Genomic DNA, 23,058 nt, shown 5'->3' with positions numbered 1-23,058 from the left:
TCAACCAGCTCTTTAATGTGAAATTTCACTATTTTGAGAAATCAAAATAAGAGGAAATATGTAATAAAAACACTTTGATTACCTGGTTTTAAAATTTTTAACGTTTCAGTAAACAATATTTCACCATGATATTGAACAACATCCATGACAGAAGAATCTCCAGCAATTAGTACAAATTAAAGAATTAGAAAATTATTCAATTTGAGACTACAGAGGATGAGGATAGGAGATTAGGAGGTTTTGCGATTTTGATGAAGAAGAATGTGACAAGAAAAGGATGGGTGAAGGCGCCTGTGTTGGTGGCACAGTGATTCTTGTAGAGTTTGTCCTTGGTGCAGTCTTGTTTCAGCAGATCTTAAATTTGGTTGATTTGACTGTGTTGTTGCAATCTGACTGATTCAGATTGGTAGATTTCTTGAGTTTGGAGTTTTTCAATTTTTGTTTCTCAAACGAGGCCGAAAGGAGCTAGTTGGTGAAATTTTGTGGAAGGGTTACTGGAATTGGCAGGGAGATGTGTATCTAATGAATCCAATCTTATTAGGGTCCGTATCGAAGAGGCAAAAAAGGTAACAATTGAGGTCATTAAGGGAGAATTTGTTTTGGACTCCTACGTTCATGGATAGATGTGCGCAAGTGGTGGCAACAAAGAAGGTTTCCTTAAGGAAGGCAGTCCAGCAGCTGCAGCAAAGTGGATCAAAGAGAAAAAGCGGCAGCCATGGTGATCAGCGATACTCAGATCTAAGGTTTCCAATGAGTGAACCATTACCGAATAAAATGGTGACGATTGAGCCAGAGAATAGTGAGCCTTTTAATCCAGGTCTAATGGGTAGTAGATCTAATCAAGCTGTTGGGCCTAAGAATGAAGGGCTTCATATTTGTGGGTCTATAGGTAATGGAAGTGCATTATGTGCCTGCTGGGAGAGGGAAGGGCTTGTTTTAAAAGTTATAATAGACCTGGTCCAATTGGTGAACTGTTGTGGCTTTTTTGCTGTCAGGCACAGGATAAACAAGCAGAGGGGTCTGTTGGTTTGGATTAAAATTACAAAAAGGCAGCAGTGACAGTTGGAAAGTCCCAGGTATGACCAGAGGGGGCTTCTCTTATAGGGCAGAGATATGGGGTGGAGGATGAAGGGGCTTTGTGCATTGACAATATGGACGCTATGCAAATTGAGAGGAAAGATTGTTATTTAGCTATTGCTTTCAAATGTGGCAGGTCTTTTTCAAGAAGTTTCCTTTCACAATTAGAATGGTGGAAACATTAGAAGCAGGGGCAAAGCAAGCTTCCAATGAGCTCAATGCTGATTCATTGAGTATAAATAATGATAACAGTGCTCATGTCGTGGAGTTTTTGCATAATTTTTTGAATAAAGTAGTTAATAATGTGGAATTTGGCAGTAATGGGAGCTTATTTTAAGGATCAGGAGACAGGTGTAACGAAAAGTTGGGTATTCAAGAGACTCTTGGTTATAATGGTGGGAATAATCTTGTTAATGGTGGGGAAAAGCTTGATACGAGTATCTACATTCTACTAAAAAATATTCTCATCAGGTAGCGATGAAGGAAGATGTTACAAATGAACTTTATGTGCTGTAATAGAAGTAATTATGACAGTTGTGTTGTCAAAACTCCCGAAGGCATTGAATCTAAAATCAGGTGTAAAGAAGAGCAAGAACAGTTGCATCAAGGACTGAAAAAAAAAAAAAATGAGATGATGAGTCTGACAGTGGAACTGATCTGGACTGTGACTTTGCATGCAAGGATATCTTATTAGAAAATTTTCGTGAGCACTGTGTGTATGTTTGGATTACTCAGATTTAGTTGGAGACATCTCCCTAGTGCAGGCAAGTCCACTTTAAGGTTTAGAAGCTGTTAATATTTTTGAAGTTTATATAAGGATATAGTGAAAGCAAATCAACAGGTTGGGAACAGAATTTTGCCTACCCATGTTTCTCTAGGAGAAAGGTTAATGGAAAGGATAATTAAGCTAAACAATTGTTGGGCAAAATGGGTTAATTGTTGACTGATTCCAGAGGGAAAGAAGTTGGTTTGGGTTGTGATAAAAGCAAGAGGAGAAAGGGTCAGCCTGAGTGAGCTAATTTAAATCTATCAACTAAACTGGTAGGGGTTCAAGAAGGGGCTTTCTTAGTTAATTTGTATTAGGTTTTTTTATTTGCCTATTCATTTTTTTTTTGCTTTTTTTTTTTAAATTTTTTTACTTTCAAATTTCTTGAGGATTTTTAGGCCCAGCCTTAACATTAGGGTAAAAGACATTGACCTCCCTAAGGTTCGGCAAAAAGACAAGGACCTACCTTGAGGTTCAAAATATTTCAAAAGCCTTCCCTGAGATTTGAGAAATTCCACAAACTTCCCCTTATATTTGGCAAAAAGAGAAATTTTTTTAGGTATAAGTGTCCTAAAAATCAAATGTCAAGGTAGGTTTAGGATTTTTGAAGCCTCAACGGAAGTCCTTGTCTTTTTGTCAAACCTTAGGGAAGGTCGATCTCTTATGCCCTTGTCATTAAGAGCCCAATGAAAATGGAAATACCTAGAAACCAACACCTTTAGAAATAAAGAATGAAGAAATAGATTCATTGTGCAAAGAGGACAATCTAAACAAATGGGAAAAAGATGAACAAAGCAAAGAAATAGATTCATAGTACAAAATAAGTGAATAGCTTGTTCCAAACCTTCCATGTAAAATTGCATTGCAAGAAAAATGAGAAACAGATTCTGAACAATCAAAACAAAGCATACATATATCAGGGGAGAGAGCCTTTAAATGTCTCCTCATCTGCAGCAAGCCATTAATATTTATCCTATTAAGCACAACCAACCAACCAAAGAAATGCTTTGATTTTAGGGGGATTTTAACCTTCCAAATTAGTTTGAAGAGTGGAAAGGAGAAATGGTACCAACCAAGAGATCACAGAAAGATTTACAAGAAAACAAACCCGAGGAATCCAACAACCAAGATCGACTATCATCCTCAGAAGATACCCTATTCTTCAACATAACCAACAAAGAAGATAATTCAATAGTTTCCCCATCATTCAAGGCTCTCCCAAAATGAAAATCCTAAGACGGCAGAGGACCACCCGAAAACCTCTTAGACACCTTCGCCACCACAGATCCCAAAACCCAACCATTGTGTGACTTCAAAAACAAATAATATTAAGGTTAAAATCATAAACCTAGAATATCCCCCTAGATAAGTGTTTGCAATTCCACTTACTAACTATTAAGTCAACCAAAAAAATTAGCTATAAATAGAAGTTTCAATTAACAAATTATGGTTTGAATAAATTTTAAAATATCAAAATTTGCTTATGGTTTTTTTATACATAACTCTAAATACAGATAGTTGATAATTGATAGCTTGGCAAAATTTTCAAAAAAAAAAAAGAGCTTTTAAGTAACTAAAATTGGCAACTCTTAATTAGCATCCAATAACACGCAACCAAAACCACCAAATAATTTAAATTAAAACACATGCCACTTTATTATGTAATTTAAACATTATTTCATTCAAAAACATGATTCGTACCTAAAAGACTTAGAAAGCAGAGGGCGTAAAACTGAAAAGCACTCATAATAAAACTGCCTTCCAATCTCTCTAAAGATCCAATAATGGCACACCTTTAAAACAGCAAGCTGCAAAAGACCAAAGAGATGCCAAGTAACGAACCCTATCCTAAAGCAAAGTACCAAAATTCCTCTTCCCTGAAAAGATATGTAAGAATGCCACTTTACCTAAAAGCTTAAGCTATTAGGTTGGGCCAACAATGTATATCAAGCTTTAACAAGATACTAGCATCCCTTTCCATCAAAATTCCCCACAAGCAGAGATGCCAGCAGCCACAAAACTAAACCATCACCACTCTTCTTAAAACCTGTTAAAGTATGCAATAATGTCTCCACCAGGTTAACCCAATTCCCACCCAAAAACAGCAAATAATTTAACCCAGATCCGCCGAGAGAAAGAGCAACCAAGAATAAATGCGAAGCAAATTCTGAGATATCAAAACACAAACATGCAGAGATAATGCCTTCAAAGGCCTCTTATTCTGCAATAGATTGGCAGTGATAACTCTATCAAGAACAACCAACCAAGTAAATGCCTTTATCTTAGAGGAGACTTGAGCTTTTCAGATAAAACAATGAAGGGGAAAAGAAAAAAATGATCTACGTAATGCTCAAAGAAAGATTTTGAAGAATAGGAACCAAAACCCAACTTCAGCTATCCCTCTCACAAGAGAGATGATAGCCCTCCAACACAACCAAGCAAGAGAGTTCCTCCAGTTCTCTATCATTTAGAGGCCTACAAAAGTGGAAATCCCAAGAACTAGACCCATTTGAATTAAGGAAGTAATGACACTGCTATGCGCTAAAGAGAGACGATATAAAAAAAAAGGAAATGAAATGGAAAGCACATAATTCCCCACCCCAGCATCTTTCCAAAAGTGAATCCAAGACCTACTGCCCAAAACATTATGTAAAGAATGATCAAAGGATTAATCAAAGCATAATTCACACATGGGGAAATATGCTATAGCCAAGGTAGTTAGAGTCGGGACCCTAAATAAAATCGTTGGAAGTGTCCGCAGGATTAGATGATAGGATCGGATCATGGATCGAAAGATTCTACTTACAATGTAAATAAATTAAGATTTTATATATTTGACAATTTATGACAACTATGAATAAATTAATCCTAAAAACTTGGTAGTAAGTTTAAGAAATTTCAGGAATTTAGCTAGCTTGCTAGCTAGCACAGAGCAGATTTTACATTCAACAATTTTGACCCAATAAAAAATCTAAACAGCTTGAACTGCAAAGTGTTCTGCAAAGGGCACACTGTTGCTAGCTTATTTATTTAATAATTATAATTAAAAAAAAAATGAAGAGAAGAAGGAAGAAGAAATTGCTAATCTTAATTCAATGAACTGATGTAAGTTTCTCTGTTTCTGCAGTTTTGTCATCAGATCATAAGAAGAAGAAGGAGAAGAAGGAAAAAAAGGAGAAGAAGGAAAAAAAGAAGCAAGGAAGAGGAAGAACTTTTTGTTAGTCGCAGAGAAAAAGGAGGAAAAAGAAAGCTATATGCTGTCTGCTTTGAGAAAAAAGATAGGTCTCTGGCTTGATAATAAGAAAGGGGGGGGGGGGGGGGAGTAGATAATGCATAACTGCTACAGACCTGCAACTTTAAGCTCTCACCCTGATTGTGCAACTCCCTATTTGTTGAAGATCTTTGCTGATTTTAAAGATCTCAGCTGGCCTCTACTGTTGCTGAAAGAAGGAACAGTCCAACCTACTGATAGACAACCAAGGATCTGTCTACCAAGAACTCTAAGCTCTTAGAGAGCTTTCAAGAGATGCTCAGCTGCTCTCTTGACTTGGATCAAACAATTCCTAGAACATGCTCGTTATGTTGCCCTAATTTTGATGCATTTGAGCCAGCTAGACCAAATTTTGTGCCTATTGCAAAAGTAAAGTGTTTGGGCCAATAAAAATATATATTGGACCTTTTTCTTCAAAATCCTAAATAAGAAAAATCCATATTCCATTGCAAAAGTAGGATTAGTTAGATCAAGAGTAGGATCGAGATCCTAAGATTCTAATGATCAAGATAAGATCCTAGGATCCTACTTTATTGAGTCTCTACTTGAGATCCAGATCGCAAAGGCAAGCATGGATCGTAGGATCATAGAATTGCACAATCTGGATCAGGATATTGATAACCATGGCTATAGCCAGATTTTTTTAAAGGCCAAGAAAGGAGATGGTATAAAACTAACTGAATACTTAATATGCAAAATAATTTTTTTTTTTTTTTAAAAAGGACTAATCAACAATTACAGATACTTGCAATGGATAAGGGAGAAAGATAAATTTTTAAATATACATATATAATAGGTTCTGAAAAAAATTAACTTCTAAAAATTTAACTAAGCCCCCAAAAAAATTACAATTTCACTTTTTTCAACATAACAAAAAACACTCGCAGTGTATAACAAAAAGGACCCTCTTCATCACAATAGTTGAACATAAAATTTATATTAATTTTCATAGATAACAAAATAGTATAAATTAACCAATTACAAAGTTCCTCAATGTTCAAAAAATGATATCCCAAATCAGAAATGGCCCCCTGGAACAAATTGAATCCTTTTTTGGCACCTACTTATCAATCAAACAATAGAATTCCTACACAATCTTGTTGAATTGTAACACTTGAATTTGTAATAAAATACATCACACTTATTGGAAATAAGAATAACTATTGTCGACTGATGGTGGTGTAAGTGAGATGGTATTTAACCCTAATTTTCATAAATTAATAGAAAACAAATATTCATTGAAAAAAACTGAATAAAACTCAAACGCTTGCATTTAGTTATGTTTCTTCGAATATCATCAATAAACAAAAAAATTATGACGGATATATTGTAAGAAGATTTTAAAAATTATAATTTATTTGATATTGACTAATTTAAATAACAATCCATAACATCGTTAACTATTCTATATAACATATTTCTTGAAAACTAAAGTATATCTATAAGTTATTGTTACGCAACCACTTTACCTAAAAGCTTAAGTTGTTAGGTTGTCGGCCAACATTGTATATCAAGCTTTAGCACTCCCCTGCTGTGCAGCCCAATTGCACGTGGAGAGATAAACAATAACATCTATTACAGGAAATAAGATGATATTTTAAGCAAACAATAAATGCAGGAAACAAAACTATGACCTAGGACCTCCTAGAAACCATGGCTTTGATACCATGTCAATTATGACTTCATCTAAAACTTAGACCAAGCTGTTAGGTTGCCAGACAACATTATATCAAGAGTTAGCAGTTACATGACCAATCTTTAAATATACCATTGTGAGAAAGCCGTGAACCTACTGAAGTTAGTTAATTCAGTTATTTAGTTGAAAAGTCAGCAGACAACTCAGCTTACAGTCAACAGAACATTCAGCAATAAAATTATTCAGTCAGCAAGTTGCAGCCAGTGTGATTCTTATTCAAAGTTCTGTTCAGTTTTTCAAAGTGGAATACAGCTGTCATCCATTAATAGCACAGGAGTGAGTTATTTAGTCTAGAAACTTGTCATATTCTTTGCCTTATTTCTAGGTTTATTTAATGAGTTGTTAAGATCCTAGAATATTAAAATTTCCCATCTATTCCCCATGTACTCTGCCCTATAAATAGTGGCCTTATCCCAGTCATTTTAAGTAGTGAAAAAATAGAAAATAATCTCAAAAATCCAGCAAAAAATGCTGCAGCACTGTAGCTTTTATATATGTAATTTCTTCATCAAGTCAGTAAATTAAAGAGGCATTTTTCAGTATTTTTCTTCTCTGTTTTTCCTGTTTTTCTATTCTTCTATTCCAACAACCATATGTATTTCCCGAAAACTAAGGGTCGGTTTGGTATCGTTGTTGTTTTTCATTTTATGTTTCTATTTCTGCACAATGAAGAAACAGATTATAAAAACAACTTTGTTTATATTGTCATTTCTCTGTTTTTGTTCAGTTTTTTGTTGTTTGCAAAAAAACTAAAAACCAGATTTTATGATTTTTAGTTGTATTGACAACTTTTTGCAAGAAATTTTAATATCCAGTAATAGTTCTTTTGGATTAAATCATTCATTTTATACACTTTTGATTAAAATTAAAATTAAATGATCACATGAGCTTAAATATAATTGAAATAAAAATATTCATAAATTTCAAAAAATAATAATAAAGCCATTTTTACTATTTTTCAATTGTCATGTCCAGTAAAATTTTTATTGTAAAGTAAATTTTGAAAATATAACAATTAAATCAAATAATTATAATAATTTTTATTTGATTATAGTATTTTTTATTGTGTATTATTTTACAATTTTATTATTTTAATCATATTTTTATAATTTATAAGATTTAAAGACGAAAAGGAGCATTTTTTTAATTAAGTTTTCAATTTATTTTAGTTCTATAAATATTAACCAAACAGGTTGCTACTTTCTGGTTTAATTTTTTATTTCTGATTTTTTATTTTCGTTTTTGTAATTTTTGACAATGATACCAAATGGCCCCTTAAATATTTAGCTTCCTCATAAGTTGTTGCATCAGGTTGTCTTAAGGGGATTTGCTCTGCAAATGTACAGCATGATTGGTTGGCTGTGTTATATCGACTGTTATCTTTTCTTTTTGTTTTTCTTATTTTCTTAGGAGGATTCCTTATTCACCTTATTTGTACATTCTTTCTTCCTTAATAGCATCTCTTCCTTTTCATATATATATAAATCTTCTTTGAACATTGACAACTTCATCTTTTAAAACATAATGACATTCAATGGACAAATTTAAGTTCAACTTTTTCCTGAATTCCATCTAAGGTCATTATTTTAACAATCTAATAAGTTTCTTACCCAATTAAAGCAACCATGCGCACAAAAAAAATTCAACTATTATTAACACAAGTTCCTAACCATACAAAAGTTCTACAAATCCTTCCCCTCCAAACCATAAAAAAATTGTTAAGGGGATCAACTCTAAAATTTTCTTTCCTTTCTTTGGCTGTTCAAATCCGCACCCCCCCCCCCCCTCACCTCTCCAAGCCATGGTTTTAAATCGCAGTAGCGAGTAGCATAACGTAACGGCAACGGGTGTAACGGGAAGCGGGAGTAGCGGATGTTACATAACGGGCAGCGGGTGTAACGGCCGTGAAGTTTTTGAAGCACGCACAACCTTGTGCATATTAGCGTACTTGCATGTTTTAAGCTTTTAGCCCTTCTTAGAAAGAGTTTGTGTATTTTGGATCCTTTAGTTCGAGTAACTAAGTTATTTGGTAAAGGCAACTAGTTTACATTTGTTTTAAACCACCATTGATAGAAAAATTACGTGTGTGTGCATATTTATACTTCTCATTGTTCTTATCTGTGATAAATTCTTATGTGTACTAAATTAATTAGTAAAAAAAATACATTATACACTTCATTAATCTATTAGACACATAAGATATACGAATAATACAAATATAAAATAGCTAAAAAAGAAAGAAGGTTGAAGTTGAAAAAAATAAAACATAAATATCATATGACTAATATTACCAAAATAAAATATTTTCCTAACAAGTTAGTATTTTCAAATTGTTAATTAATGCATCTATTGTGAGTATTTAAAGAAATAGTAAATTTTGTATCACTGTCATCCTCTTTATAATCTTTTCCCCCCTCTTGCCACCAATATTGAAAAATGATATATGAAAAGAGGGAAAAAGTGAGAAGAAAAAGTAAAAAATAAAATAATTTTTTGGTGTAACAGTCCTGTAGCAGTTACGTAATGGTCGCAGTCCGTAACGGCCACTACGACCATGATTTTTCATCCCACCGATTTCACGGTGTGTAACGGTATTGGTAACCCAAAAAACTGTTACGTAACGGCGTTACGTAACAGTCGCGACCTTTATTTAAAACCATGCTCCAAGCCCACGGGTTCTCACAGAACAGAACCTGCTGCAACACAATAGACATCCATCATTGACAAGACAGATTCTGAAAATTCTCTGGACCACTCACATTTAACATGCAAGGGGTGCACCAAACCCTTTTGCACAGTAAGCATCTGTCCACCACCATGATTGCCCTTTTTTGCTCATTACCAAGTGTCAAAATCGTTCCCTGTACACCTTGCTAAGTTTGACAAAAAACTTAAAGGTACTTTTTAGTGGGAGCTCTCATCTGTTTTGGGTTACAAAAAATGTCAAAAAATAAATGAAAAAAGTACAATGAGAGGACGACAAAATATTCTAAACAATTACAATAATGTTGCCCTCGAATACCTTTGAAGGTCAGACAGCGACATCGAAAAAACAAATGAGCAAGGCCAAACAGAATAGATTGTATAACACGAGCCTCAAAAATTCTCATATTCCTCTGAATCCAAAGGGTCCACAGTATAGCAAAGATTGCAACATGCCCATAAAGCTCTTTCTTTTCTACTCTTTCCAATGGCACGATATCTAACTAGCAAGAAGTCGCCCACAACCTGAGGCACCACCCACTCTCCACAAGATAATAGAAACTCAAGAGATGGTTTGCCACCCGATGATGAAGAAAAAAAGCACTCATCTCTCATCTTCAAACTGGCTTCCATGGTAACTCTCAGTTACCTCTTATCAATAATCTGGAAAACTGATTTAAAATCAGAACAGCCATTCTTGAGATATTCCATTTCACATATCCTCCCCTTGCAACGTCAAAACCTTCTCATACAAGCTATCAAAAACCTTTGTAAAGCTATCCAGCACCCACTCCCATGCCCTTCTCAAGAATGGCACGTCCCACACTGTCACAAGCTAAGCTTATTCGGGGCATTATGCTTGATTGTGCCCTCTTTTCTTATGCACATGATATTTTATTCTTTGAGTAGGATAATGCCTTACAAAATAGTGAGTATGACCTCCTCAGTCCCTTCGATGTTTCTAGGTGACAAAGCGAGAATAGCATCGAATATGAGCATTCATCAATCATTGTAAAACTCACTAAGTAAACGTGTTTAGCCTACTTGCCTCCTTTGCTACTAAACACACATTGCCTACGGAGGTGTGAACAATGATTTGCATTGCTTTACGATTTACTGTGTGACTATTGCTCGCTTTCATGTTCACTTACTACTGCTGCTTACTTTTGGTATTCAATGATTGTTAGTTTGTTTATGCAATGAAACCGCGATTTACTTTCGGCTAACTAGTTAAGCTAGTGTACTACAAGTCGCATGACCCTTCACAAGGGTGAGGTGTTTGGCCCATTACAAATCCCCCCCCCCCCCACCATTTGGAATATGCATACATGAACTAATAAGAGCATCCCTGATTCTCTATCTCCAGCCAACATATACCGAGCAGGAAATTCAATCTTTGATGGACAGAGCACCGCACCAGTTGTCATGAAATACTCATTACCATTATCAAAACTAACCTAGTTAAAAAGACTCTCTTTTTCTTATTTCTACACTATCACCCTACAAGGACCCTTACCAATTTAGTGATCCACCCTTTCACGAGTTACACCTGTTACTTTGTGACTAACAACTTCCTCCAAAGAACTTCCGTTCTATCATAAATCTCCAAAGTGATTTCACCAACAAAGACTCGTTTAAATTAATCAAGCTCACACCACCCAAACCCCCTTTCCTAGAGGTTGGTTCACTATTCCCCACGTCATCAAATGATATTGAAACTCAGCCCACACCAACCTTTGCTCCCCTCCCCCCTCTACCAGTGCTGCACAAAATCACTTTTGGACTTCCTCTAGGCTCCTAGCAACTAAGCCCAGTATAAGGGAGAAATGAAAAGGGTAACCTTCATGCATGTTAGCTTTCCTCATTTAGATGATTGCTCCTTTTCCACGCCACTAATTGCCTAAATTTAGCTCCAACAATAAGAACCAAACAAAATTAAGGAGCACCCCCCCCCCTCTTCAAATGCAGGGCCAGCATCAAGGTTCTGCCATGAGAGAGATAGAGATAGAAGAGGGGTATGGAGGAGAGAGGAGATACCAGGGGGGAACTCACATTCAATCAACAATTCAAATTCATCAACAACTGCCTACAACATGGCTTCCATACGCTATTTATAAGAAAGCCTCTTTACATGAAATTACACATAAACCCCTAAAACTACATTACATTACAAATGTACCCCTACATTACACAAATATTACAAACAACCCCACAATACACATAATCCTATACTAATTAATACTAAACACAAATAATAAACTACTAACTTAACCCCACAATTCCTAAACCCAACTCTTCTTAATTATTATTCTAGCAAGGATCTTCCTTGGGTCTTACTTCTTGTCCTCCATCAAACTCTCCTCCAGTTAGAAAAAATTTGGCTTCGAATTTTGAAATGTTGGAAGATCAAAAGGGAGAAGCAAACTTGGATTCCTTGAAAGCCAGTGCTTCAGTGATACAAGAAACCACGATCCTTTGGCAGCATTATAAACTTGAATTGATAGTTGGCATCAACAAGCACATCGGGAATGACAAACTAAACAATTGGAATGTCTGAAGGACTTTGGATGTCTTCAAACACATCAATTTCCTTCCTTGTATTGTCTTCAAGCTGAGTAATTATGATTGATTCTTTGTCTTGGTTCATTGGTAGAGCGGACTTCAAAACAATTTTCTTCCCATTATAATGAATAACATATGTGTTTTCATGTCCTTGAGTCACACCTAAATCATCCAACCAAGGAGAACCAAGGAGTACATGGCCAATCTTCATAAGTAGGATATCAATTATCACACCAAACATTAGCCAAATAGTCACCCATTTGGATGGGAACTAAACATCTTTCATAGACATGTACAATAGAATTGTCAACCCAAGATATCACATAAGGCTTTGGGTGAGGTTCCGAATGAAGTTGCATTCAAGTGACTCCATTTATGGAAACCACATTCATTGGGCATTTTCCATCAATGATGATTTTGCAAACCTTTTCTCCACACTTGAGAGGTGCTGAAAAGCTTGAAATTGTGCCCAAAGTTTGGCAAATGGCATCCCTTTTTCCTAAAATTTGCCACCATGCTGCTGAATTTATGCATATACATGCTGCAGCTATATTTCACAACCCTTTAACACAATTTCCCACAAGCCTTAATTCTCAATTTCTCAAAAAGTATCTTTAATTCACCTTGATATGGATTGTCCTGCTGAAATGAAACAAATTCATGAAGAAAACTCACAAATTACAGCAACAAAACCTGATTTTTTATGCTGGCAGTTACAATTTCTAGGGTTTCATGCCAAAATTATCATGCTTGCTTCTAATATGTTGTGTCCACAACAAAATATCTCATTGCAGGTCAAAATATCGTGGAGAAAATCCAAAATCTCGTGGCTGAAGCAATTTTTCTTGAGACTGGAAATTGCAGAAAACTGTGGAAGTTTCCCAGTCACAGGTCGCCAGCGCGAGGGATCGTACGCTGCTGGTGAGGCACCTCCGGTGATGAAACATTGGTCGAGGGGAGATCAAGGGGTGAGGAGTTTAGCAGTGGTCGCAATGTGTTTAAAAAATCACCAAATGTTGGGGATTCAAGGGGGCTGACGGAGGGAATCCTTTTGGCCAGCGCATGAGCCAATTCTGGTGATCGGAAGGCCATGAAATTATAAGGGAAGGGGCGTCAGGGTGTTCTGTCTTTGATGGTGTGAGTGGTGTTGCAGGATAGTGGCTGGAAAGTGGTGTTTGAAGAAATAAGGACACAGATGGAATTTTCTAAGAAGTTCAGAAACAGCAGAACTTTTCAGTTTTTTTTTAACTGAAATTCAGAAATGGAGAGAAAGAGAGAATTAAGAAACTGAAGGATAGAAAAGAAGATGGGAGGTTGGAGGAGTTGCTGGACAGAAACTGCCAAGAGTCAGCCACAGAATTCACAAATGAAAAAGAGAGTTGAGAGTGTTATGGAGAGAATTAAAGAGAAGAGGAAGAAGAGAAACAGAAAAGAAGCAAAGGGCAGAAGGCGGCTGGGCAGCAAAGAATTAGGGACACAGCAGGAGATCAGAACAGAAAACCAGAGAACAAGAAGCGAAGAAAGAAGAGTTGCAGCAGAGGGAGATAGAAGTTGCAGAAGAGTGGGGGAAAGGAAGAAGAGAAGAAGAGGTGGGAAGAAGAAGATTGAAAAGAAAAGATGGGGGAATTGAAATGGAAGAAAGAAATTGTGGTTGGGCTCTGATACCAAATGATGCAGGGGCAGCATCAAGGTTCTGCCATGAGAGAGATTAGAAATAGAAGGGAAGGGAAGAGAGAGGAGATCCCAGGGGGGAACTCACGTTCAATCAACAATTCAAATTCATCAACAACTGCCAACAACATGGCTTTCATATGCTATTTATAAGAAAGCCTCTTTACATGAAATTACAGATAAACCCCTAAAACTACATTACATTACAAATGTACCCCTACTTTACGCAAATATTACAAACAACCCTTAAATACACATAATCCTATACTAATTAATACTAAACACAAATAATAAACTAAAAACTTAACCCCACAATTCCTTAACCCAACTCTTCTTCATTATTTTCCAGAAAGGAACTTCCGTAGGTCTTACTTCTTGTTCTACATCAACCCCCCCCCCCCCCTCTCTTCTCGCACCCTCTCTAAGGTGAATAAGTATCAACAAATATCAACAACAATATACATCCCAATTTCAGGAATTCATTCAAATAGCTCTGCCAAAAAATAATAGTGTGTGTTGTCTGCAAAAAAATATGGGAAATGACCCTCCTTTCTAACTCCTATTCCCACGAAAATCTGGTTAGAAGCTCACAATTCAATGCTCTAGCCAGCATTTTTCACTTAGGACATCCATCACTAAAATAAAGAAAAAAGGGGAAGAGAGGATCCCCTTGCCTTATGACCCCTGAAGAATGCAAAAAATTCATAGGCACCCCATTGATTTAGATGAAATGCCGAGCAGTAATTACAGACATCCAAATCCATCTCCTCCACCATAGCCCAAGTCCCATCTTCTCCATGAGATAAATGAAAAAATTCCGACACAAATAACCATGGGCCTTCTCTATGCTGAATTCATATATAACTCCATTACTTCCCCCAATTTGCCATCCACCACCTTATTATTTCCTTCAATTTTCAGTCGACTATTTTATTAGCAGTTCTAGTTACATCAAGGGTTTGTCAACCCTCGACAAAATAAATTTCAGAAATGCCCCACTGCCTCACCCACCAGTTTCTTAAATCTACCAGCCAAAAGATTGACCATAAGTAAATACATCCCTCCAAACTAATAAGTTCAAAATCTTGGATACCAGAAGCCCCACTTTTCTTCAGTATCAAAGCCACACACAAAAATGGTGTGTAACACCCTTACCGTTAGGTCAAGGCTTGCCCTATATTTATAGTTTTTAGTTTTAAAGAAAGATGTGTTATTCTGTAAAGCATGAAAATAATACCCCCAATGATTCTTCTCTTTTGTTATCTGTCATGAGAATATCCACACAACAATGTGCATCATTAATGAAAGTTACAAGTCTGTTAGCAGTAAAAAAAAATTAAAAGTTTCTAAGTACCCAAACCACAGCTGCCAAAGTCAGTAAAAGACTCACTTCATCTGATTCTCAATATAAGCACAACAATTACATAGCCTTTCAAAATCTGTTGGGCAACTAATGAGGCTTCAAAATACACGAGGGAAGTCAGTATGTACCTCCAGTAGAATAGAAAAAATAATGTCCTTAAACTTAACCATCCACGTCCAAAGCTCCTCAAGCCACCTCTCAATTTTACCACGCCGGTGAAACTATAGTTTTACAAAATAAACAACACATAGAATCAATGTAATAACCAAAAATGATGGGACAATATGAAAGAGAAGATGGTAGAAATAAAATAGAATATAAAAGTTCAAGCTTCACTAAAAAAAACCAATGCAAACAATTTAACCATTATGCATGATGTGCAAGGTAGACAATTAAAAAAAAAAAATAATGCAGCAACCAGGAAAAAAATATATATGGATAAGTTAATAAACAATTCAACAGAATATCCCCTCATAATTGTCGTAATGATTTTCAATAGAACTAAGACATTGAGAGAGAGAGAGAGAGAGAGAGAGAAGCACACACAAGAAAGAGATGTTAACAATAAGAACTAAACATCTTAAGAGCAAATTCACTTTACAAATCAGTTTGTATCACACATCTACTTAGAGGAACTAAAACCTTTCTTTAACTAATTGACATTGTAAAATTATAAAACCATCCAAGAACATTTGTCCATTTTCTCAAACTTGTAAATATGTCATGGGCGTTGCATGTGATTGCATGTGAAATATATTGTATAAAATATAAAATATCTTTATAATTCTTAATGATGTTTAGATACAATTTTAGTACGAATTAATAATATAATGTCAAATTTTACATATTAAAAAAATGGAAGAGAAAGAGTAGCATAAATCAAAACAAGAGAACTAAATGGTGGAACTTGAACGGAGATATAGTAAAAAGATAAAATGAACGAAGAGTAATGCAAATACTGTTTGGAATAAAATGGCAATTTCTATCGTAAGGATAGCAAAAGATGTTTTCGGTGAGTCCAAAGGAAGATACTCAGGTAGTAAAGAAAGTTGGTGGTGGGATCAAGAAGTCCAAAAAGTCATTAAGACAAAAATAAATTGGTATAAAATATGGCAAAATTGTAGAAATATAGAAATCTTGAAAAATTTAAAGAAGCGAGAAAAATTGTAAAAAAGACTATTAGTGAAGCTAAACATAGAGCTTATGATACTTTATATACTAAACTAGATACAAAAGAAGGAGAAAAAGACGTTTATAAACTTTCTAAAGCTAGAGAAAAATAATTCAAAAATTTAGGTAATGTAAAATGTATAAAGGATGAGAATGATAATGTCTTAATTAGAGAAGAACATAAAAAGAAATGTGGCAAAGATACTTTGAGAAGTTGTTTAATGAAAACCAAAATGAAAGATTGAACCTGGAAGTGACAAATAAGGAGAAGACTAAAAATAGGAGATTAATTCGCAAAATTAGAGTCCTTGAAGTTAAGATGGCAATAAAAAAGATGAAAAGTGAAGTTTGGAAATGTTTAGGGGATATAGAAATTATTTGGTTAACTAATCTTTTCAATACTATTATAAAAACCAAGAAAATGCCAGAACGATGGAGGAAAAGAATGTTAGTACCTTTGTATATAAATAAAGGCGATATTCAAACTGTAATAACTATCGTGGAATTAAGATTATGAGTTATATGATGAAATTATAAGAAAGGGTAATTGAACATAGAATAAGATTAGAAACGAAGATTTCCAAAAATCAACTTGGTTTTATGTCTGGGAGATCAACAACAGAAGTTCTTTATCTTTCAAGAAGTTTAATGCAAAAGTTTAGGAAAAAGAGGAGGGACTTGCTTATGGTTTTTATTGATCTATAGAAAGCTTATGACAGAGTACCTAGGGAAGTTCTTTGTTGGGTCTTAGAAAAGAAGGGAGTTTGGAGTAGGTATACGAAGGTCATTAAGGATATGTATGATAGAGTAGTGACTAGCATTAGAAATGTAGGAGAGAATCTAGAGATATTCCAATCACAATTTTTTTTTTTTTTTTTTTATAAGTAATAAGTTCATTGATATCAAAGATATTCCAATCACAATTGACGTACATCAAAGTTCTACTTTGAGTCCTTATCTTTTTACTTTAGTAAATGATGAACTAACTAGGAATATCCAAAATGAGATCCCTTGGTGTATGTTGTTTGCAGATTATATCATGTTGATTGATGATAGTAGGAGTGGAGTGGAATCTAAGCTAGAACTCTAGAAAGACACATTAGAGTCTAAAGAGTTTAAGATAAGTAAGAATATGATAGAATATATGAAATGTAATTTTAGTAATGTAAGGAGTACCAATAGAGAGAAGATTAAACTTGATAATCAAGAGATTAATAGCACAGAGAGATTTAGATATCTTGGATCTATTATGCAAGCTGAAGGTGAAATTGAAGAAGTAGCACATAGAATTAAGGTGTGTTGTGTGATCGTAGAATACCTTTAAAATTAAAATGAAAGTTTTGTAAGACAGCTATAAGTCCAGTTATACTTTATGGTTCAAAATGTTGGGCAACTAAGAAACATGTACAAAAAATAAAAGTTACTAAGATGCAAATGTTAAGGTGGATGAGTGGTTCAACATTAAAATATGAAGTAAGCAATGAGCATATACGTAATAATTTAGGCATAGCATCTATGAAAACAAGATACGGGAGGGGCGGCTTAGATGGTTTGGGCATTTGAAATGCAGGCCTAGTAAAGCACCTGTGAGGCAGAGCGAGTTATTGTTTTGGGAATGAAAAGAGGTAGTGGTAGGCCTAAAATAACTTGGAATGACATTGTGAGAAGAGGACAATGCTCTTGATCGGGTGAATTGGCAGAAAAGGCTTCATGTAGCCGAATCCACCTAGTGAGACTTAATACTTCTTGTTGTTGTTGTTGTAGTTGAAAAATTCAGTCTACAAATATTAAGTACAAATATTCAAAGTTATTTATAAAAACCATATTTTGTTTAAAATTATAAAATACAAACATACACCATGAGGTACTATTATGACACCAACACATGCAGGGACAAGAAAATTCTTAAAAACATAAGATACAATGTAACAAATATGCTTTAATTGAGATATGCAGATTATTAAATTTTAATATTTATATAATGTTATAGATTTAAATTTTAATCAACAGATACATTTTTCATTATTTTTTGGGTAAAAGACAATGACCTCCCCTTAGGTTTCAAAAATTCCAAGGATCAACCTTGAGGTTTGCCAAAAAGACACAAACCTCCCTTTCTATTTGCAAAAAGACAAGTCTTTAAAGGGGACGTTTGTATCTTTTTAGCAAACATCAGGGAAAGCCCAAGGGAGGTGAATAGAATTTTCAAAATCTTAGGGGAGGTCCCTGTCTTTTTGTCAAACCTCAAAGGAGATCAATGTCTTTTACCCTTATTTTTATTTTGTAAAAAATCTCATTATATGACTTCTTCCAATGAGAATATTGAATTTATGGCAATTTCTAAATTGATATTTTCTACCTAAAATCTTATAGTTATTGTTCTTTGTTTACTTGGATAAATTAATAAGTTCTTTTAAATTTCAATTGAAGTTAAAATTTAATATTCAAAAAGATACTTCTAGGTCTTTAATCTTATTTCCAAAATTTATTTTTTAGAAGTTGTATCATTATTTATCTATCAGATATTAGACACTTCACAATAACTTTTTGAAGGCATTAAAGTAATTTAGCTATTTTACTTGGGACATACCGATTATTTAGTATTTATTATATCATCGTGTTTATTGCATTTTTCAAACAAATAGATTTTTTATGCTCAAATCTTAACCTATTTAAAATATTTTTCAATATAAATTTATCTATTTTTTCTTGAATTAGTTTTTTTTAAAGAAATTCTTTGACTTAATTCTAAAAGATAATAATATTTTCTTTATCTAAAAAATTATTTATACTATTCGTACTTTAATAGTTTATTTTGTTTTTAGAAGGTTCTTTCTTTAGGTTCAAACATTTAACTTATCCAAAATAAATTCTATAAATGTAATCTTATCCAACTTTAGTTGAATTTACTTTCTTTTAGGAATGTTTTGTCTTACCTTTAAAATATAAGAATATTATTTTTTCACGAAATTATTTAGTATGGATATAGGTATGTATACTCTTAGTTTATTTTTTAACCAATTTTTTTCTTTTTATGTTCGAACAACAACTTACATTCTAAATGTAATTTTATCTATTTCAAAGGACAAACCTTGGATCAACAGTAAGGTTGTTCCTTTGTGACCAGCTGATCACAGGTTTGAGTCTACGGAAACAGCCTCTCTAGATAAAAGTGGAGAAAAGGCTGCATATACTATGACAACCCTTCCCCTACCCTTACAAAGCTGGGAGCCTTGTGGCCTAACAAAACATTTTTTTTTCACTTGAATTTTTCCTCTTATTAATAATATTATAATATATACGTTCACTTCTTTTCGGAATATTTGGTCTTATTTTCAAAATATAATGATATTTTGATAACAAAATGATTTATATTGTTCATACTTCTACATATAGTATAAAAATTTATTTGTTTCAGCAATGTTTAGTCTCACTTTTAAAAGATTAGGATACTTGTCTATAAATTGATTTGGAATATTCATACTTGTACGTGTAGTATAGAAATTTAATTCTTTCAGGAATTTTCAGTTTTGCCTTCAAAAGAAAGCATATTTTGTCCAAAAAATGATTTACACAATTTGTAGTCTCATATATAGTATACATCAATTTTTCAAAATACATAAGGCGGATTCTTAGAATTTGGAATAAATGTTTAAAAACAATACTTTGTTCAAAACCTTATTTATCATAAGATAATTGAAAGCATGATAAAAACTGCATAACATAAGATAGTTTCTAGTAAGAGAGTTCTAATATCATATCTTATCTAGTACACTGCCCTGCTGAAACACATTGAAAGTGAGAGGCAACAAAACAAGTCTCATTAATCGAAATTGTTGGAGTTTATAATTTTAAGCAAGAGAGCGAGACCTGCAATGCCATCTCCTCCAGAACAAGGCAGAACAAATTTGTGCCACTAACAATGGATTGCCTTGCAACAATAGTATCACTATCTTTTAAAAACGCCAATAATACAGGCATTAGTATAGAACAATGCTCCATTGCTTTAGTCCCAATCTCTTCCATTGCCCTGCCAACCATGTGGAATGAAGACAGGAATAAACAATATCACCACCCAACACATGTATAACATATTGTAAAAGGCAACCCCTCCAAAATTATTTTAAAAAATAAAAAGAAAAAGAGGTCAAAATTGCCTTGTGATACATTGTTATGGAATGTCAAGATGCCATATAAGTGTGTCATTGTAAATTCCTCTCTGACCCAGACCCACTGATATGTCCAAAATAAAGCACAGGAAGAAAATGGTTAATATATTGATGGAATTGCCAGATTACATGTGTGATAGCATCACAGTAACAAAATTTTCAATGAAACAATGCTGAAATTTAATAAAATGCAATTCTGTTTTGTTATAAAAAAAAACTAAAATAAAATGCAATTCTGTTTCCAGCTGTTCACAGAAGAAATGAATTGAAGTCCTTGGCTCAAATAAGAGAAATTGCAAGTTTCAAGTTCACGTAACAACCCATGTTTATCCAGGAAAAACATGATCTGTGAGACACAATATACGAATCTCGATTTTGAAGCCATTGTCATGCAAACAAGTGCCAGAGTAGTGATACATCAAAAAATAATGGCAGTAAAAACAAAACAAAACAAAACAAAAAAGATTAAAAACCATCAAAAGTATTTTATGCACGGTTAAATTTCCACTGTCGAAACACCCGCTTTCCAGCGCCATGAGAATGGAAACAGAAGTTAATTTTCTTCTTAGTGTCTGCAAAAATTTCAACAAATTGATCTCAAATTTTCAATGAAATCTGTTGAAAATTTGACTGTGAAAGAAAATTTCCATGAAATTAAATTTTGAATTCTACACTTTTTAGGTTCTAATAATTTTTCTGTTCAATTGAAAATAAATATTATTAAATGAAGGATATGAATGATATGTTCAAATTTTTTAAATTTAATCCAAAGTTGAACTCAGATGGTAGCCAGTAGCTACAGAATTTTATTTTAATTTTTATGCCTAAATTTGTTGAATTTGCATAATAGTTAATATTTAACAGATTTATGATTTTCACTTGTATTAATTATATATGTTTCATGTGGTCATTGTGTTGCAATCATTGCAACTTATACATCATATTCTAGTAACCGGTGTTTTTAATTACAATATTTTAGTTCTAAATCTTGCACAACCATATCTACTTACAATTTCTAAAGTTTCATGCTTTACTATAAATTTACATCATTTTTAAAAATTGAAATCAACATCGACATTTCAATATTTCTAAAGCGTCAAAATTTTAAGTCAAAATAGAAATTTAAAACCTTGATTGTACATAAAATTTTGAGCACTCCTTAAAACCACTACCCAGCCAGACAGGGCAAGATGCTAGACTTACAATGTTGCAAGGAGATGGATATCACTATAGAGTGTGATGATGCCAAGCCTAAGGATTCATTTGATCAGTAGAAACTCATAAATAAGCAATGTGTTTGTTTCATCCAGCAATGGTTGGATGACAATGTTTATCACCCTGTGGAGAATGAGACATTGGCTAGTACACAAAGAATCATGAGAGGAAAAAGTGCTACCAACATACTTTATTTGTTATGAAAGCTTGTCAACTACAAGTACATGTAGGAGGCACAAGTGGCAGACCACTTGAATGAGATGCAAAGGTTGGAATCAATTTGTGCAAAGATCAAAGATGAAATTTGGTTATCATTTTCAAGCTCTACTGCTCCTAAGTCCATTTCCAAATAGTTGAGACTTGAGATATTTGTGATTACACTTTCTAACTCAGCACCAAATGGGGTGGTGACCATGTGCATGGCTAAGAGTTTGTTAGAAAATGAAACAACAAGGGAGAATGTGAACTCTTCACAACCACAAGTTATCATCGCAGAGCAAGGAGTAAAACTAGATATTCTCACAAACGTGATGATATCTTATACGAGGGAATAAAAGGCATACATTTAAATAATCGTACTAAGCACATCCACATGAAGAAACATTATATTTTTTTTAAAAAGAGAGCAGAGAAAGAGTGGCTTATCTACATGGATGACCCTAAGACCTAATAACTTAGGATTTTGGGTTAAGTGGGTGCTTAATGAAACCTGCACAAGGACTCCCTCAGTACTAACAAGTATTATGAGAATCAATTTGCAAATGGAAAAGTAGCAATTCTCTTATGTGCCAAAAGTATCAATTCTCTTATGTGCCAAGTGTTGGAGGCCCAAGTGCGTGACCAAGGTACTAAGTGGATGGATACAAATGAGGTCAAGACATGGGAGGTAGGATCAATTCAAAAGTCACATTGAATGCGATCCAAGGCAAATAAGGCTCAGTGGTAAGGCCTACCTAAGAAAGTTAAAGAATCAAGGTTGTTCCTAAGGGAGAGATTACTTCCACTCAAAGAAGTGCTGCTAGAGACACACAAATGAGGGAAAGATTGATGGAAGTTCCACTTCTGAATATAGTAGAGAAAAAGTGGCTTATATACTATTGGCCCAAACTAGCATAAGCTTCCTCATCCATGCCCATGAAGCACATGCAAAGACTCCATGTACTAATGAATGTAATGAATGGTATAAATGTCAATGGTTCATGATTGGATAAGTAGAGATTCTCCTTACGTGCCATGGGTTGTAGGGACCAAATGTGTGACTAAGATCAATAATGATCTTGTAAACAAGGTAGATGGGTTCAAATAAGGACAAAACATGGGAGGTACAACTGGTTCAAAGGACGTGGAATGCAATTTGAAACAGGTAAGGCACAGGGATAAGGTCAACATGAGCAT

The 23,058-nt window shown here is 34.2% G+C and overlaps 1 protein-coding gene across 2 annotated transcripts in view; it reads right to left on the bottom strand.

Moving 5' to 3' along the window:
• LOC131161564 (uncharacterized) overlaps positions 1-23,058 on the bottom strand; it is a 101,419-nt gene that overhangs the window by 66,639 nt on the left and 11,722 nt on the right. For both annotated transcript variants that reach the window (XM_058117401.1, XM_058117402.1), the window contains exons 2-3: positions 20,150-20,309; positions 15,238-15,330 (exon numbers count right to left, since the gene is read on the bottom strand). In XM_058117401.1, coding sequence (XP_057973384.1) covers positions 15,238-15,330; positions 20,150-20,309 — 253 coding nt within the window. The remainder of the gene's footprint in view (positions 1-15,237; positions 15,331-20,149; positions 20,310-23,058) is intronic.

The sequence above is a fragment of the Malania oleifera genome, chromosome 8 (genome assembly GCF_029873635.1).
Source record: "Malania oleifera isolate guangnan ecotype guangnan chromosome 8, ASM2987363v1, whole genome shotgun sequence".
Classification (NCBI taxonomy): Eukaryota; Viridiplantae; Streptophyta; class Magnoliopsida; order Santalales; family Ximeniaceae; genus Malania; species Malania oleifera.
This window is presented reverse-complemented; position numbering and strand designations above follow the sequence as displayed.